This window comes from Vanacampus margaritifer, chromosome 12, assembly GCF_051991255.1.
Source record: "Vanacampus margaritifer isolate UIUO_Vmar chromosome 12, RoL_Vmar_1.0, whole genome shotgun sequence".
NCBI lineage: Eukaryota > Metazoa > Chordata > Actinopteri > Syngnathiformes > Syngnathidae > Vanacampus > Vanacampus margaritifer.
The window spans coordinates 15,453,989-15,472,912 of record NC_135443.1 but is presented as its reverse complement, the minus strand read 5'-3'; the positions used below and the strand labels follow the sequence as shown (position 1 = coordinate 15,472,912).

Genomic DNA, 18,924 nt, shown 5'->3' with positions numbered 1-18,924 from the left:
TTTCAGTGGGAGGAGCCTCACCACCAGTGACCTCCTCATCAGACTCATCAGATATGTCTGTGTCTTCTGGATGATACTCCACATTGTCTTCCTCCTCAGAAACCTGCTCATCCACATCGCTATGCTGCTCTGTGTCCTCTTCCTCATTTTCATCAAAAAGATTATCCAGAACTTGGGTCGCTGAAAATCTTCTTCTCATGTTTGTATGCTGCAAATTGGAGAGGTGCACTCTGCAAGTCAAATGACCCTTCAAATGAATGAATTGACCTTACATGTCAGGACATGCCCATCTCTGTTAGTTTTGTTTTTGTGCAGGTGTACTGGAAAACTCGGCAAAATGAGAATCCCCTACAGCTCACAGGATTGGGAGAGGAGCTGGCTGTCAGTGTGTTGGCTGACAGTGCAATTATGAATCCAGTTTTGGCTCTAATTATTGCTTTATAATCTTATTTTTATAACTGGGTCGAAACCGACCCTAACAACACAAATGTAACAATTTCAACCAGAGCATTTTAGAATTTAGTGAAAACCTTTTTTTGGTTTTATTTTGTTGAAATAGAAGTTCCTGACAAAGTCAAAAAGCCTTGATGCAATAAACTAATTTATATGGTTCTTTTATGCATGTTAAACCTAAAAATGGGTCGCTGCCGACCCTAACACAAGACGAAGGATATATATATATATTTTGTTTATCTGAATAACCGATTATTTAATTTTCAGTAGGTTATCTAATACCAACATATTTGATAGCTGGAGTTCTAATCATAGAACATCACATGACCTCCAAAAAGCACAGACCTGTGTTGGTTTGAGAATATGGTTATGAGAGACCAGGATTTGCTTGTCAAAAAACATGTTCAGTGAGCTACATTAAGCAAATGAATCCAGAAAAAATGCATTACAATAGAATTGAAATGGTATTCTTCCACAAAAAAAAAAAAACTGATGTTGGTGACCTTGCAGCAACTCAGTGAGGTGATGCTGGGATTCTGTCAGGCTTCACTATCCTGCAGCCATTTGTTCACTGGAGCACAGTTTTAAACATGCAATGATGATGCTCAACGTGCTGTGCAAACCTCAGTCGAGTGACCACTATAAGTCTGACAACAAAACGCATAGCAAAAACAAAAAAAAACACACACACAAAAAAAAAAGGGGGGGGGGTGTTAGAGGCTTCACACAGCAGCTCACTGCAGGCTTCTTTGTTCACGTTTTCCTATCTGAGTGGTCAAGCTGACATGCTGGGAAGATAGTGTTTGGATTCAGGATACATTTATCTCAAGTTCAGCTGACTGCACCCTGAAAGAACTGGTCCTGACAGACAGGCCACTTCGCCAGTGTCAGAGTATGAAAGGCATGACTGAACAATCTGAAGTCATTATGTTGACTTTTGGTACCGAAAGAACAAAAGTGCACAACTGGGAAACATCTTGCACATTTGCTACAATGCAAAATCAATTTGGAAACAGCGCACGTAACACATTTGTGATTAAATTGACGTCTTATCCAAACATCAAAGCTAATCCTTCAGAAAGGACACTTCAAAATCATAATATAATGATCACGGAGACCAAATCAAGATGACACACCCAGCATGTCTTGAACAAAAAAAATGAAGATGAAGAGATGTCTCTACAGATGTATCTGCTCCCTATCAAGGATTCATGCTGTGTCTGATATATCGAGTAAGTCTGTGCTGAGGGGCGTCAGAGGCGCCGCAACGACAAGAGCGACTCTGTACAGAAGTCATCCCGAGATACACTAGCAACGTAATTAGCGCATGAATTATTTCTGTGCAATGACACGCCTCAGTGCCTTTTGACTTTGCTCTTGTCTGAGCGATGTCTCCCATGTCTGAGGCCCAAATTAGATATCTGACAAACGTCAGACCTCTACAGTCACATGCCACTTTAGCCTCTCCTTTAATTAAAATTAGATGGCGTGGCGCTATCGCGACGCAAGCTTTAGCTTTGTTTGCTAACAACCTTGACAAGGTTAGACCCTAATTGAGCAGCTTGTTAAGATGCTTAGCTGAGATTTATCAGTGTGGGGCTCATTAAGAGCGAAAAGCAGCTATCAAAGTTTACTACACACCTGCCCATGCAAGTCATTGGTTTTGAAAATAATGACATAACCATGATCATCTCTCGGCAACAAATTAGTGCTGATGGTTTTTTGGTGTGTCTGACCGGGGCAAACAACAATTTTAATAGTCCACTGAAGTTAAGTAAACAAATACATTATTAGGAAAAAAGCTTCTCTTTTGATGAGGATTTTGATGATGCACACCCCCCAACCCCACCTCACCTTCCCCAAGCTCCCCCTGGGTTTACATTATTATCCCCTGGATTTACTAAATCAAAAAGGATTGGGTTTTGCAGATTAGTATTCACCACATTACTCTCCCTCTTCACTGTAATGCTGTTGTGATTCAGTAATGGGCTGAGAGCAAATGAGAGCCTTGCAGCCAGAAGTGGGCCACTGACTACGTGTATTCATACAGTTTGCCTATTCACAGGAAGATTTCACAGTTGCGTAGTAATTGTATACAGTTTTTTTGTGTGTGTGTGTGATTTCTTTATGGAAACGATGCCAATTTGCAGGGGGACCAGACTTGTTGGAAAAGTTAGAGCCAATTGAACAAAATGAGTCCAACACTGGGGAATAATTTTGGAAAAAAATAAAAACCTATCTGGTGCATTAGATTTTTAATACTATTAAAACCAAAATTGACATGCTGAATCCAAAATTGCAGTCAGCTTTTTTTCTACCACATTTATTTTCCTCGACAGCTCTCCCTCCGGATAATTCCACTAATTAGCTGTAGTAAGACTGTAGTAAATAGAGCTGATTACGATTGGACTTTATGGCTACGTGACAACGTGTTTGTGCAGCTCCCACCCACTATGTCAGTATTATCAATAACCGTAAACAATAAGCTAGCATAGTACAAATTAAGAGGAGTAGTTCTGGCTTTTCCCTTAACCTCGTAATTAAGCATGGGCATACCGTTGTACATTCTTTAACAGTTTATGCTGTATTTTTATGTACCCATTAGGTCCTATATGTGCATACTATTGTAACATATTGCTTGTAAAAACAACCTCAGAACCAAAACATCTTTCATATTTCACTAAGTTGCATCAAAGTAGCTACTACTACCCCAAAACACAAATACAAACTCAACAAACAAACTGTTCTGAATATTTGTATTTCTTAATTATTTTTTATTCTCTTTTCTTCTATTCTCTTCCACGTGTATTTTGCATTATGTTGTATTTACTTCACCAGTGTTACATTTGCTCAGTGGTATTAACTCATTCACTGCCATTGACGACTAGACGTCACAAATTCATGTGAACTATTTATATAAGTTGAAAAAAAATTTAATTTAATTTTTTTTTTTATCAAAACCTAGATTTTTTTCTATTGTACATTTATAAGAGATATAAAATTATCATGCGATTAAACACCCCTTATTTTTAATATACATATGTTTTTTAATATTTTTTAATTAGACCCACTATACTACAGTATTGAATGGGTGATAAGAGCATTACATGCCTGCAAAAATCAAATCATGTAAAGCGTTTTTATTAGATTTTTGAGTTTCTGGTTGAAGTAGTTTCTTCTGCACGCATGCTGTGGCCCGCTGTGATATCATTTTATGGCTCCCAGATTTCCTGAGGAGGCAACTTGCTTTTTACCTTCTTCACACTGTCCACCTACAAAGTGTCTGTGGTGTATTGTGTTTGATTGAATACCCTTTTCCCTGTCAGTCCCATTAAGTCCTCAAGGTGCTACTTCTGTTAAATCCACTCCACAAAATGTTCTCCCCAGCAGGGAATAGCACAAAAATATTTATTTGAATAGCTGCCAGCTATAAATGGCGGTATGTTTTCATCTCGCATACGCATACACACTATTTGATCTTGAGTATCTCCTGCAGTTTTAGACAAGAGGTTTTCTCTGCTTTTCTTGCAAACCCTCCAGGGAAGCTCATTCAATCTTTTTGGAACAATATCGAACGCTTAGGCGCTCGCACGTATCCCCATATATTTAATTTTCTTACATAATTATATTTTTGATATGGATAATTTGTATGAATATTGAGTCATAAGGACAAAGTTTGGTCTGAATAATTGTGCTTTGAGGGGTGTCAAATCTTCCCGAGGCGACATGATTACAGTAGAATAATTGTTTGTAGGGATATTAAATACCACTTTTTTTTTCAGACCGATGCCTGTATGAGTACTCAACCCTTAAGTCGTCACCAATACCAAGTACCAATACCACAAGTACTTTTGATAGATCACATTTCTCCCCCCAAAACAATGACAGCTAATTTTAAAGAAATAACCTATGTATCCCAATATAGCAGTTTTCCTTAAAATTTGCATGAAATTGATATCAATTTTCTATTCTTCTACCGTAATTTCTAGGTCCAGATCATAAAATTAGCCACGAGAGCTGCCAATACTGGCATCAGACAATGTTGTGAGGACAGATATTGTAAAATAAGGCATTTTGGTTTGGTGTGTGGCCTGTCTTCTGTTGTTCTGTAATTGCTTATCATTGCATCAGTTAATGCCTTTTGAATGTGTAAATAAATTATAATTTTGACCACACTCTTGATTAACCAATCACATTAAGCCCGGGGTGTGTTGTGGTTGTCACAATACTGTATAAGGAGCTCTCAGATGGACAATGAATAACAGTATAGATTAAAATATTATTTGATGTTGCACTGTCAGGTCATTATTTATTAAGAACAGATGTGAATAAACTTTGTGATGCCAATGTGTATCCTTGATCTTCATTAAGCTTCATGTCAGCAATCACTCTAAAGACAATGTTGGCCGAGACTCAAACAGGGACTATAATGACTCACATATGTAGTGACCACAATACTTGGTCTATTTAGAAATGGCTAATGAGGCATGTACATCTGGCTGAGATTCTGGAGGACACCATCCGCCTGAAATGCCTGCTGCCAGCTGCTTAACATGGTGTGATGTGAGATGGTGTTGGCAGCAGCTGTGTGGAAATCCAAATTCAACATACTGATTGGTCTGCACAGCTGTAGCAGAGTAAAATGTATATGACCAAGACAAGTATACCATGTGAACTGACAGGATATTTGCCAGGATGACATTCATGATGATGTGTATCATCACCTCATTTTTTTTCTAATCAGTGCTGTTTTTGTTAATTAGGACCCAGAATTGGTGGTGGGCGGATCCATCCATATATTGATATGATCGATACTGGCACTATAATATTGATCTAGTAGTTCAGTTTCAGTTTGGCTGTTTTATGCACAGCTGCGGTTTGGTCAAACAGATAACAGGCATGTCACAGTAGCCACAGGAAGACTTGCTCCTGCTCTGCCTCCTCCCCTCCTTGTTTTGCTCGTGTGTCGTCACGTGACTTAGCATCTCATTTTTGTAGTAGATTGCATGAACAGATACAGTATTGTACTTGAATTTTTTATCTTTTTTGTATGTTACTTGTTTTAAGTTTTATATTTGTTGTTCATGATAATCTTTAACATCTTGTTTATTTAGGTTGAAAAAGAATTGATGAAGGCAGAATCTTTAGTTATTTTTTGTATTTGTAGTTACTGAACAGTATATGATAAAGTATTTGTTTAAATTTATTTTCCTATGATCACTTTGTGCACTTAAAGAAAGTAAAAAAATGGTTGTATTGTTTCTGGGGGGGAAACATTAATAAAGTAACAATAATAAGAATAATATATTTAATTATTTTCTATTTATCAACAAACTTTGTCTTAATTGTGTCCTTTGTTTAAAAATTAAACAAAACAAAAACACTAAAAGGTTGAAAATTAATTGTGAATAAGCAATTTGATGATCCAGCTACCTTAATTTAAAAAAATTATTATAAACCATAATTTTCAAAAGTGTCAATATCGGTATCGGCGATACTGGCCCTGTATTTACTTGGTATCAGATTAATACCAAAATTTGCAGTACCTCACAATTAATTGAATTTAAATTTCCTTTAACGGCACTAATTTTTTTAATGCACGAATAATGACCGTCCCTTACTTGGAAAGCCTGTACTGGGGGAAATCCAGTCGCAACGCAGTGGACACATCAACGTCATAAATTTAATAACAACGCATATATTTGTGAAGACTAGGGTCAAGTTGGATTTTACAATTTTAGAAATGTGAAGAATCTGACAAGTTACTTCATGTTAAAGATTAGATAGCTCTTAATATGAAAAGAAAAATGCACTGAGCTGTCACCAACGTCTTACAAATGCAATTATGCCATCTAGTGGCAGAATAATGACCTGAACACAAATCAATATCACATTTGTTTTTTATAGTACAGATCATCTTTTTAATTGTAACTCCATTTTATGAATTATTATGAAATTATTGAATAACTGATTAAAAGATGCAGCCAAACATTCTGTTAGTTTAACATTTTTTTCCACTTTTGTTAACAAGAGTATGAAAACCTAGAATTTTTTTTACTGTACATTTAGAACAGATATAACATTTGTGATTAATCGCGAGTTAACTAGTGAAGTCATGCGATTAATTACAATTGAAAATTTTAATCGCCTCTTGCCCCGAATTTTAAATAATCTTTTTTTTATTTTATTAATTCATGGCAGTAAATGAGTTAATGGTGAGTAGGCACTCACAGAACAAACTATTAGTATACAAAAAAATAAGAAGTCAATGTTCAATAATACATCCCCACAGCAGTATTATTGAAGTCAGTGGGATGAGCATCATATTTTGTTATATATATATATATATATATATATATATATATAAATACTGTATATATTTTAAAGTAGTCTTCTCTATAAGTCTAGCAAGTAAAGGTAAAAACATATTGAAAACCATCCAAAAATGTGTTCATCCAAAACTTTTTCAGCAAGTTTGCTTATAAAATGTCATGACATCCAGCTTGCAGATTAAAAAAACAAAGTTTTGGGTTGTTCGTGTTGGGATAGGGGAGAAAAGATCCAAAAAGAGCCCATCAGGAGGTTTGTTGAACCATAGAGGTGCCAACCACAGGAACTAATGAGAAATCGTGATGGAATGATGCTGCAGGCTCCACCACACTGCGACCGCACCGCTGCTCACACTGATGACAGGGTTAGCTGTGTAGTTTTCATAGCAGGAAATGTAGACCTGCCACACTTGGCATGCTCGGTTGGGGCGGGCTTGAGTTTTGATAGAGCTGGAGGGATGAGCCCTGGAGGGATGTGGCTTTTTGGGGAAGTGGAGCAGGCCAACTCATTGCTGAATGGCAACAGCTGTAGTGAGCGCAAAGTTGCCAGATGGGTTATTTACTGTTTGAGTAATGTAAATGGAGCATGCTCGTACATGCTTTGTGCTTTAAGCCTTGGAGCTTGATGGTGGCCATATATGGTACATCTTTCTGCATAATTAGTGATACATGCTATATAATCTAATCAGGCATTTTAATATACAGTTGTGCTTTGAAGTATGAGTTGAATTTGATGATGTTCGTAACTCAAAACACTTGTATCTCTAATCATCTTTGCCCATTGAAATGAATGGAAATTCATTAATCCATAACAGTCTGCCTTAAAAAATATATTCGTTTTTATTATTTTTATTTTATTTTTAAAGAAAATAGCACTCTATAAAAAAGTATTTTAAAATACTCTCGCCAAGGGTTATGATCAAAAAATTGATACAGGTATATATTATTACTGGTCTATTTCTTTACAATACACGTATTGATATGGAGGCGTCAGAATCAATATTGCTCTTGCAATGCAGTGCACACACATTTCGACCAGGCACGACACTGGAGGCGCAGCTAATATTAGATGAAGAAAACGTTTTTGCCATCCATCATAATAAAACTATAATTTGGATATACATATGACCGTTTTGATAAAAACATATGTAATGTGAATTATCAGGATATGTATCATCTTGAAGGTCATGTATCATTGCGTATTGTGACCCTGTTTTGCGCTACGCATTGTATCGGGAGGTTGGTGGCAAAACCCAGCCCTATTCTTGCCCCAGATCAAATAGGATAGGCTCCAGCACACCTTCTGTTTTTTGTTTTTTTTTTGCTGTAAAGAATTCTGTAAATTGTTGAATAAATTTTTTTTGTAATTAATTCTAAAATATTTCCGTCCAAAGAACAGGTTTTCCACGCAATGGCTTTTATTCTGATCAAACTAGCAACACTGGTATTGCAATACAACATTTGAACATTCAGAAAGATTATCTCAACCTATCATAAACTAGTATTTAAGAAAAACTAACAATGAACTTAGTAAGTGACTGTTAATTTTGTTCTTAGCAATTACCAGTCTAGAGACGGCGTTTGCTAAGCGAGATCATTATTTGCTTCATTTCATCTCATTTGCTTCAAGAAGCAATTAATCCACAATTGGCAGACGTTTTAGCACCCATCCTCATTCTGATTCTTAAATATTTTGATGTATTTGACAGCCGAGAATTAAAATGGGTGTGTGGCGCATAGTGCTTCTAACCACAATGGTTAGACGCTTTTATGATATAGGCATCATGAAATAAATGCCTAATTGATGCGTGCCACTGTCTTTAATGACACACTGAATGAATGTGTCAGAAGTGTTCCTTCAATCTGACTTCTGGACTCTCTCACTCTCTCTCGCTCTCTCTGAGATCAGCAAGACATCCATCATACTGTGCAACTAAATCACAGTGTGTCTAACAGCACTTGGAATGTGTAATCTCGCACCCATCCACACATGCCGACTCTTTCAGTCAAATGGCTGCATACATCGAACAGCATGCAGTAACAACACATCCATCTGCCAGTTATTGTCAATGAAGAAGTGAATAACACTTTATAAGCCCCATGGTTGCCTTCTCTTAAGGCATATCTAAAAGACAGTTTGATATTAGGACTTTTGAATGGTGCGCTGATAATGTAATAAATATGTTTTCTGCTTCAGAAAAGTCCTCTCTCTGTCAAAAGCCTAAGAGGCTTAGAGTGGTTTCATGACGCTAACTTGCTAGCATTTTAATAGAGTGCCAGACACTCATGTCGGCATGCTTTTAATAGCCTGCCAAAGAAAAGAGATTGAATGGTAATGGACTGAAATCCAATGTCAGTCACTTGCCAGACGATGAAAACACTCGGGTGTCTTTGGATGGTTTTAAACATATTTATGGCCGAGCTGGTCCTTTAAAAGTGTTTTGGTAGAGGTGGTGTATGTGATGCATCCATTTTAAACTGTGAACTTCTTGTGAACCTGATGAAAAAGTCTTCCAACTTGTGCTTGTCAGTGAAAGCTGAAAAACGACATTTCTTGTTTTACAAGGGATGCATGTGATAGTGTGATCTCTTACAGGGACAATGATGCAGTATAGCTATCGTCAAAGTCAATATTTGGCCTCAGAAATAAAACACATTGATAAACAGGAATTATTCTATCTCTATTTACCGTACGTGTTTTTTGTGACTATATGTGCAAATATTGACTATATATGCAAATATTGCTATTGCTAAAATAGTCAGTTGACTGTTCAAGTAGCATTTGGCTCTGATACGCAATTCATTTATATAATCCTCTCAAATGTTACTTTGTCTACAAGGCACATTTCTGTAGACTCCAACATATCCAAATTTGCTCAATTTCATATTTATTTCACAGATTGACACTATCGTCTGTTAGTTTTTACAGATTATTGACTCGCCTTAAGTGTTGAAATTGGCATGCTCTGTTGGACAATTTAATGTTAACGGCTCAACAAACATGGCAGGGTTTTTATTTGGGGGGGGGGGGGGGTCTGGAAAAGTGATGGTTTTGGAGATACAAGAAAGTGATATTTATGATAAAAGAGTGCATAAAGAAAATTATATCATTGTATAAATGACATCACATAGCTTTGATTGACATGACCAGAGCATTAATAATTCAACAATAGGTTCCAATAAACTGCAGTTAAATGCAAGATTGCTACGTTAATTAACATATTTTTAAGAGCATTACACCAAGATTTACATAATATACTCCTTACTATGACCACAATAATAATATATATATATATATATACAGTATATATATATATATATATATATATATTTTTTTTTTTTTATTCTTTCTATGTTAAATTTACCTTACAGGGTAAATCAAAAGCAATTCTTGTGTTTTGTTAAGTCCACATTTTTTATACAGCTCTTGTGTTGTATGCCATTAGAGTGTAGACATACCAAATAATACTGCATTTCAGTCATCATATTCATAGCATATTATAAAATTAAGACAATAACAGTATGAAGACAATTAAAGTCGAGGCCTTTACACTAAAGTCTAATCCCCTGCCAAGTCTGTTTTGGAGTGCCTGTGTTATGATTTGATGTTGACAGGCAGTGTGCTCCCCTGGGTGCAAGCTAATTTAAAAACAGCCATAGAGCAGCAGATGCCAGATTAGTGTCAGACCAAAGTGACTGATGAGGAGTCTCCTGGCCGCACTGTTGTACACATACGGCAGAGTCCAGCTTGTTGCCTTGCTTTACAATGCATCAATAGTTTGCTTCACAACTGTCAGTTTTGTTTAATGGTTGGTGGAAGGATATTTTGTAGGCATTCAGGCACCCATATTTATTTCGGTACTTCTGTATTTTGTTGTGTCTTGAGTGGCATAGTCTTTGTGGCACTGATTAATTTGAGTGGTGAATGATTGTATTACTGGCATGGCTGCTGCCAGCTTGCTCCGCACCGCAACCGCAAATGTAATGTAATGAGAGAAAAGGAGGTCCTCAATTGTGGAAACAATTACCTATCATTGATCAATTAATATGCATTTTACATGCTAGAACAGTTGCTGCTTTCAGACAGGATGAAATGGATGATGTCACTCTACATCTTTATGTCAAATGGTGGGTGTTAAAGATCTGTTGTTAATGACTCAAAACAACACCCTCACAATTCCAAGTCTCAATCTATTTATGGCCTCACTTGGGAGCACATTTTCACTCTGTTCAAGTCTTTTTTTATGTCCTCTCTTGTCTGGAAAAAGACTAAAGGCGCTAGCTTTTATCCCTGTTCCCATTCAGTGTCATGACTCAAGGGCAAGAAGGTGCCGACAGCTTGCAGAGCTTTGATTGACTCAAGACCACAGGACACACCCAAAGACGCCGAAGAACACAGCGATAGAGCAGTCTTCGACTCGCTGTTTTTTCCCCCCCTGCAGAAATATGACAGTTTTGTGACACATCAGCATTCAAGTGTTAACAGTTAAGGTTGCATTTCCTGTCTGAAAAATCTGCCTAAAAGTGGAACGCGACACTTCTAGGAAATTTAGTAGAAGTCAGCCTCAGGTATACGTAAGAAGGATAATTGTCACGAATGTCAAATAATACTCTCCAAACATCTTTCACCTTGTGAAGTAGGTGGATTAGTCGTCATCAAAAAGACACTGATTTGACATGATCTTATTTTAGGATGCAGGATGTTTGTGACGAGCTGTAAGTCCAGCTGTGTGTTTTAAAGAGTGCTGCCACTGACAATTCTTGTTTATGCTGTTTTGCCTTATGTTTGGCTTTTAAAGTTTTGTTTTTTTCAACATGTTTGTGCTGGACATCTCTCCTTTTCTACTTTTTGACACATTCAGTTGATTGTTTTCACTGGCAACTCTGATAAACCAAGCCCATCTCCAGTTAGGTTATGCAGCATATTCAAATGTGGATTGGCAATTATTATTTTTGTGATTTTATACTTTTGGGTTTCCAAGCAGGAGTGAATTCTGCCCGGTACTAGTGTGATGGATTTCAGAGCCGCTGATGGCACTGTATATAATTTAGTGCGCTCAGTGCTCATGAATGTTTATTATTTAAACTGTTTATCTGTAACTTAAATGTTGTATAAAAAAAATTGGTTCGGACATTAGATGGGTGGATGTTTTTTATTTTTTTATGTGAATCTACATCCCCCCAAAACATTATTTTACTTAACAATAACCGGGGGGGCTATTTGTGACAACTTATTTGTGAACAATAATTTTCATTAACACATATCTACAAAATTCATTAACATCCCCCCCATCCCCCATAAAAACAAAACAAAAACAAAGGCACTATAATGGCATTAAATTGACTGTGAGGCACTCATATGAAAATTTATCACTGAATTTTTATGTCCTTTGATTTTTTAGACAATTAATAAAATGTACCATAATTGACATTATTATTATTATTAATATTATTATTATAACCGATACCTCTAGTACTTTTGATACATAAAATTACCCCCCCCCCCCCACACACACACACATTTAAAAAAAAATAAAAAATCAATGACAGATCTTTTTTTTTAAAAGACCGATATATCTCAATATAGCATTTTTGCTTTCAATAAGGCCATTTTTCAGCCTGATAAGTACTCGCCAACCCCAACAGAAAAATGTATGGTGAAATGCCTCAATATGGCGATTACTGAACAGACACTGTTTGTCATATTTTGCAGGCGTCTACATTCATGAAACAAACTTTCAGAGGAGTTTGCTATTTTCAAGGACAAATCAATTTCTATTCTATAATTGGTGCCCATCCCATTCTAAAAGTACCAATGGGACAAGTCCCAAATTGTTATAAATTCCTCAGTATGTCCCCTGCACATATACACACATAAACAAATAATTGTATAAGCGCGCACACACACACCCTTAATCCATACTCCAGGCTCACAATTCATTCTTCATTATTTAGGGGAATTAACAGTGAATTGCTTGTTTCGTGATGTATGATGAAAGCAAGAGATGAGAATGACCCCCAACTAGTGGCCTTATTTGTTATTTGATCCTGAGAAGAAGTAGAGGTCTCTCATCCTCAGTGATAGGGTTCACAGACATTGAGGGTGTTTATAAAAAAGAACTCCAGTCAACTTCAATTACGGCCTCATGTAGTTCTCCCAGAGGTGCCGTACAGGGCCTTTAAGGGGGAATCAATGAGGTGACAAATTGTTGCGGACAGCAACCCCTTTTTATTTGTTACGCTGTTGTAGCATGCCTGAACGCTGCTCGCCCATTTATATCGCTGTGGCTTATTTTCTGCTAGTGGTTTTAATAGCTTGTTATCTGTCTAAACTAGTTTTTAAATGCTTTGTAACGGCTGTTCACATGCACCCGCTTAGAGATGTTTGTCCGAAACGTTCTTTGTCTTCTAATTTAGTGTTTGTTAAGGTTATCTTTGAATTGTCTGTCATTGTCTGTTCTTGGGTTCTATATATGCAATATAAAGCAACATTGTTTTAACAGCTATTCAATTGCCAGTCTCTATGACAGAACATTTTCAAGAGAATTTTTAGATGAATTAAATCCATTTAGTAATTAGGTTATAAAATAGTCAAATATGGAAAGTGTCGTACTTTCCTGATACACTGTACTGTATGAATCAGAATCTATTTGATATTGCACAGCAGCAACACAAGATTAAAAGATGAACCTTCAAGGGGAAGTTAACCCAAAACCTTTCTTCATAATAAAGTTACTATGTCATATGTGTCCCATATTAGTCTAAACACAGCATTCTCCACCTTCATGGTGTTCCACAGGGTTCAATACTGGGGCCTCTGCTGTTTTCATTCTATCTGCTGCCCCTGGGTTCTATCTTAAGAAAACTGTGGTGGTAAGTCAACCCAAAAAAAGGTCTTTACAATAATATGTTCAATGCACCTGCACTAGTTTAAACATGGCATTCTGATCAATATCGTTTGTGGAATATGAGATAAACAGCAAAATCCTCCCGTTTATTTCATCCATGTCAGGGGCGACCATTTCGTCAGTTGCTGGTGACTGAATATTACATCACAGGTGAGGTCTTTACCTTAATCTTCAACTGTGATGTCATTTTAAGTCGGCGGCAAGTGACAAAATGGCTGCCCCTTGAGACAGATAGAAATGGGTGGATTTTGCTGCTTAACTCATATTCCACAAACTCAATCAGAATATCGTGAATGGTGTTGTCTAGTGGGGTTGCATATACATTTTATTGTAAAGAACATTTCTAGGTTGACCCTTTTAAAATGCAACCACAGAAGAAAGAAGACACAATAAAAATGATAATGACCAGTCAGTGCTGACATGCGCTTGTTTTTGTTTTTGCTTTGTTTTGTTTGTGTGTGTACGTTTGGTCCGGCACATGAATAAAGTTTCAGTGCAAGTGAGGCTAGCTGGGAACTGTCAGTTCATATTTACTATTATGAACATCATGGCTTTGGGATAAAAGCAGTCTTTCACCTGTTTGTTTTGGTGTTGTTGGCGCAGAAGGAAGGAGGTTGAACCGGCGATGGCCTCGGTTTGAACTGTACAGCAAGACATGTAGTCAAGGAAGGGCAGGTGTTAGGGTTTGTAAAACAATATAAGTGCTGAATTAGAGTAGGGTGGAGAAGAAGTGTAAATTTTATTCATTTGCCTACTACTCAGTTTGGATGATTGTGAAGTAAAGTGCATCCAGTTGAGAAAATAAGAGCCATTCATTTCCCCAAAATGTTCCCTTCTGGGAATGGGGACTTCAATTGCACTTTGCCCCTTTTTGCAGGCAGCATGGATGAGTGGGTCGAGTGGGTGTCCTGCAACAGGGGGATTGTTGCTTTGACTGCGTTGGTTCACTTAAGACTTGTCAGTGTCCTTCAGGAAAATGCTGAACTCTCACTTGCTCCTTATGTTGTGTCATCACTAAATCTTCCTAACTGGGGGGGTGACTAATGAGGGACCACATATTTAATTAAATGAAATGTGTTGAATCGCAAAGTGCAGTACCACACTCACCTACGGTCTTGGGCCGTGGTAGGTATCCAATTTATCTGTTTATTATTAATCAGAATACTGTGAGATGTTTTTTCCCATTTTTTCCCTCTGGCAGTGTCTCAATAGGCACCCACGAGGGCACGTTATTAATTCAACACATTTTCTCTCTTCGTCTCTGCAGGGAAAGAAGAGTATGTTGCAACCTTCAAAGGATCCGAGTTCTTCTGTTACGACTTGTCCTTGAACCCGATTCAAAGCAGCAGCGATGAAATCACATTGTCATTCAAAACCCTCCAGAGGAATGGACTGATGCTGCACACCGGCAAATCAGCAGACTACGTCAACCTGGCGCTGAAAAACGGGGCCGTATCGCTCGTCATTAATTTGGGGTCCGGAGCCTTTGAAGCTCTGGTGGAGCCAGTCAATGGGAAATTTAATGACAATGATTGGCATGATGTCAAAGTAACAAGGAATCTACGTCAGGTAACAGTACAGAGGATGAACAAGATATCTAAACGAATTACAACATGCACTTAAGTCATTACATCATACTGTTACGTACTGTGCTATTTTCCCGGACTCTTTAATTGGATTGTTAAATCATCTTGGTGTACAACAGGTGGAGATATAAATAGAACCACGAGTGAGCAAGGACAGCTATATGGGAATCAAGGCTTCGATTCCAATTCAATTTGAAAGAGAAAAGACTTTGCTTCGTTTGGATAACAAGCGTTACATGTTCACGTTTGATCGTTTCATGTATGAATGCTATTACTTTAAAATAGGACCTCATAGTTGTTGTTAATGTTTGTTAAACTGTTCTATTTAATGATTTGATTAATTGGGTGTGAGGTGAGCAATTGAAAAATCAACATAGATAAGCTATATTATTTTCACAGCCGTACACTTTTTGCAAACTAATTAGAGGAGCATGCATCTCTGATATATATATATGACCAATACAGAGAAATAATATACAGTGGTGCCTTGAAATACAAGTGACCCAATTTGCAAGTATTTCCAGAATACGAGCCATTTAAGATGTTTTTCTTTTTTTGTTTTGCTTTTATGAACACAAACCTAGGAGCGCTGTATAGTGTCTGTGAACTTACCTCACTAAAAGCGGAATTTTGGCAGATAGTTAACCATATTCTTCCAAAAAGAAACTTCAACCTGTTTATTGCCACTCCCAGTTAAAGTTTTGTCAAATTAAATATAAAAAGAAGAGAATTACGTAAAAATGCCCTAAAAATGCCCCTACTAACTTAACTCTTTGACTGCCAAAAACATTAAATAACGTTTAGTAAAATCCTATGGAGGAGTGCCAAAGACGTTTAAAGACGTTTTTTTTTTTTTTTCAAAACAGAGGTGAAAATAACCATTTTCTATTGTTGATTACTGAAAAACAGAATAGGTAGAAACAAACTTTTTTTCTGATGAAAGATGAGAGTCCAATCTTTCATTTGGTAGTACGTGTGTTTCCATAGTCCAAACACATAATTTTCTGTGGACCTTGAAAGATCAGTCAAAAATGCTTAAATCGGCTGGCACCCACGGCATCCGTTTTCTGAAAACGTCTGGCAGTCAAAGAGTTAATGCTTAACACATAATAGAGAAATACAATTGACAGGATAGCATCGTTAGTTGTGATGTTACACCACTTTAACAAGGGATATTTGAAAGCGAATGTGGAGCTTTTGTCACTAAAGCCCATAATCCCACTGAGGGGGCTAATGTTTGTGTGTTTCCGAAGGTAGTGAAGATTCAGATTTAGTTTATTGCCATTTCAACAAGTGCAACATAACAGTAAAGTGCGGATCACTCAGTGCAAAGACAAAAATAAAGGATTGTTGAATGCTGATTTCTCGTCAGGGTTCATTCAAGGTCTTATTCAAACCTTTGCCGAATGTTTAGCAAACGTTATGGCCTTGAACAAACCCTGGTGAATCCTGATGAGAAATCAACCATTTGCTACCTTTGCGAAAACTCACAAATGTTCGCCCCACAGGTAGAAGATAGGCTTAAGAGTAGTAGTGAGTGACTCTTATTCCTTTATGCCTGGATGGTTGTGTTTTACTGCCTCATGTGGCCAAGATGGGCATAACAGAAGGATCAGCACGATGAATTTAACTGAAGCATCAAATCATGATGCACAAATAATTTATTATTATAAATGACACTGTTTTTCATCATGTACAACATTAGCGAGTGTTATTTTCCTAATTGAACAAAACACATTACACAATGTTTTTTGTTGTTACTTTTTTTGGGGGGGGGGGGGGGTGAACTGGAGTAATGACATTCATTTGAAACATGGTCATCTTGTTACGAGTGGAGTGTATACAAATTTTATTTCAAGGCACCACTGTATTGTAACTTACAGTAGCTGGGGATGTAGGAGCACTATTTTCTTTCCTTTTCTTTTCCTCTAAGGCTTACATTTTAGGATTTGGTGCTAATTTAGCTGACATCTTACAAAGTAAGTGAAATCAATCAAATTCAAGTATGGGAGCTAATCATAAAGCAGAAAGAATTAAAATGTTAGTGTGTCAGGTACAGTATATACTAAATGTATTGTCTGAGCAGGTAGAAAAGTCGCGATCCTTCTCACGCATTTGCAACAGGCAGATTAGTGGAGGAGTTTGCTGTTCTCATGCAGGCTGAAGGATGCAAAATATAAGCTTTACTTTACCCCAGGTGGCTGATGCGTATACTTCCAGGAAAAGTCAGCCTAACATAATAAAAAATAATGTAGACTGGTCTTTGTCTGTCCAGCCATGGCCTTGTAATTTTTAGATGGGGGTGATTAGAGATCTTTCTTGAATCAAGTCAATTCAGGAATTCTCAGGAAAGAAAATTGCATTGAGTTTCAACGTTGTTAGTGCATATTTTTGTACAAAAGCTAATACAAAATCTCTGTGTAAATGATGTAGCGCAGGGTCTTAAGTCTAAATTTCCCCAAAAATATTGCTGCAAGTATTCTGGTGATACTTCACTGTCTATCAGTTAGATTTTAGTAAAATAAAGTGTTTTCCAATGACATATAAAACTGCTCTGAGCCTTTTAGCGTCAGGATTTAGATGTCAACAAGTATCTGGTAGCCCCACAAGTCCATGCACATTTTGTGCCTGTTTCTTCACCTAGCACTGAATTTAAACATCTTCAGCTTACAATTGATTATTGGTTAACCAAATTATGTTTTAAACAGTGAAGGAAAGTCAAGCATATTATGTTCATACAGGGAAACTGAAAGGGTCTTTTTCCTTTCCCCCATTGCAGTCAAGTGGTCGTAAAGTTAATTAATATGACAGAGAGGAGGTTCAGTTGTGTGTGAGACAACTGGCCCTAGAACATACTACCAGTAGCGTCTGACACATTGGGCTAAGAGACTTGATAAGTTTCTAACCATGTAGAACTTCATTGGCTAAGTTCTTACACCTCTTTGAGAAGTTTCAGTTTTTTTTACTAGGTCTGCTTTTTTCTTGTCAAACTTATTTTGCCCTATTTCCTCTCTGTTACTAACATGCTTTCAAAACAAACTAACATCATCCATGGAATGTGTCATTCTACTAACCAGTATGGTCTTTGGCGTTTTAACAATTGTACTAACAGTATTGATCATCATATATGATTTGAGTAACAATCGTTATTCTGTTCACAGTTTTTAATTTCCTTTCTCCCCCCTTTTCCACAAAGCACTCAGGCATTGGACACGCTATGGTAAACAAACTACATTGTTCGGTAGATATCATACTAATTGTTTCTTAGTTTGGGTTTGCCGTGTGTTTCTTTTTTCCTTTTTTTATTTACTGTAGACATCATTTACAAAAACAGGGAATTTGCGGTTGGTACTCTTCTGCTTACTTTTCGAATTTCTTAACTTTTATTTATTTATTTTTTTCATCTTTGGTATTCTCATTTTATTTATTTTTGTACTTGTTTCCAATTTTGTCCGAGACACTCATTTAGGAGCATCATTTTGAATCGATTAAATGTTAGGGACCCTTTGCTGTCTGGCTGGCCTTCTTTTGGCTCCTCATTCATTTTGGCACGGCATGCATTTTGACTACATGTTACGTCACACAAGCCATTTGTCAACATGAACGTGACAGTTGAGCTGTGGTTGTGTTCTCTGGTGCTATCTCATG

The 18,924-nt window shown here is 37.1% G+C and overlaps 1 protein-coding gene across 27 annotated transcripts in view; it reads left to right on the top strand.

Annotated features, from left to right (window-relative positions):
• LOC144061055 (neurexin-1a-like) overlaps nt 1-18,924 on the top strand; it is a 236,971-nt gene that overhangs the window by 72,103 nt on the left and 145,944 nt on the right. For 18 of the 27 annotated variants that reach the window (XM_077581100.1, XM_077581099.1, XM_077581084.1 and 15 more), the window contains 2 exons: nt 14,958-15,259; nt 18,473-18,496. In XM_077581100.1, coding sequence (XP_077437226.1) covers nt 14,958-15,259; nt 18,473-18,496 — 326 coding nt within the window. Of the gene's footprint in view, nt 1-14,957; nt 15,260-18,437; nt 18,497-18,924 lie in introns of those variants that run through there. The other 9 variants (XM_077581088.1, XM_077581087.1, XM_077581086.1 and 6 more) reach the window with 3 other exon arrangements.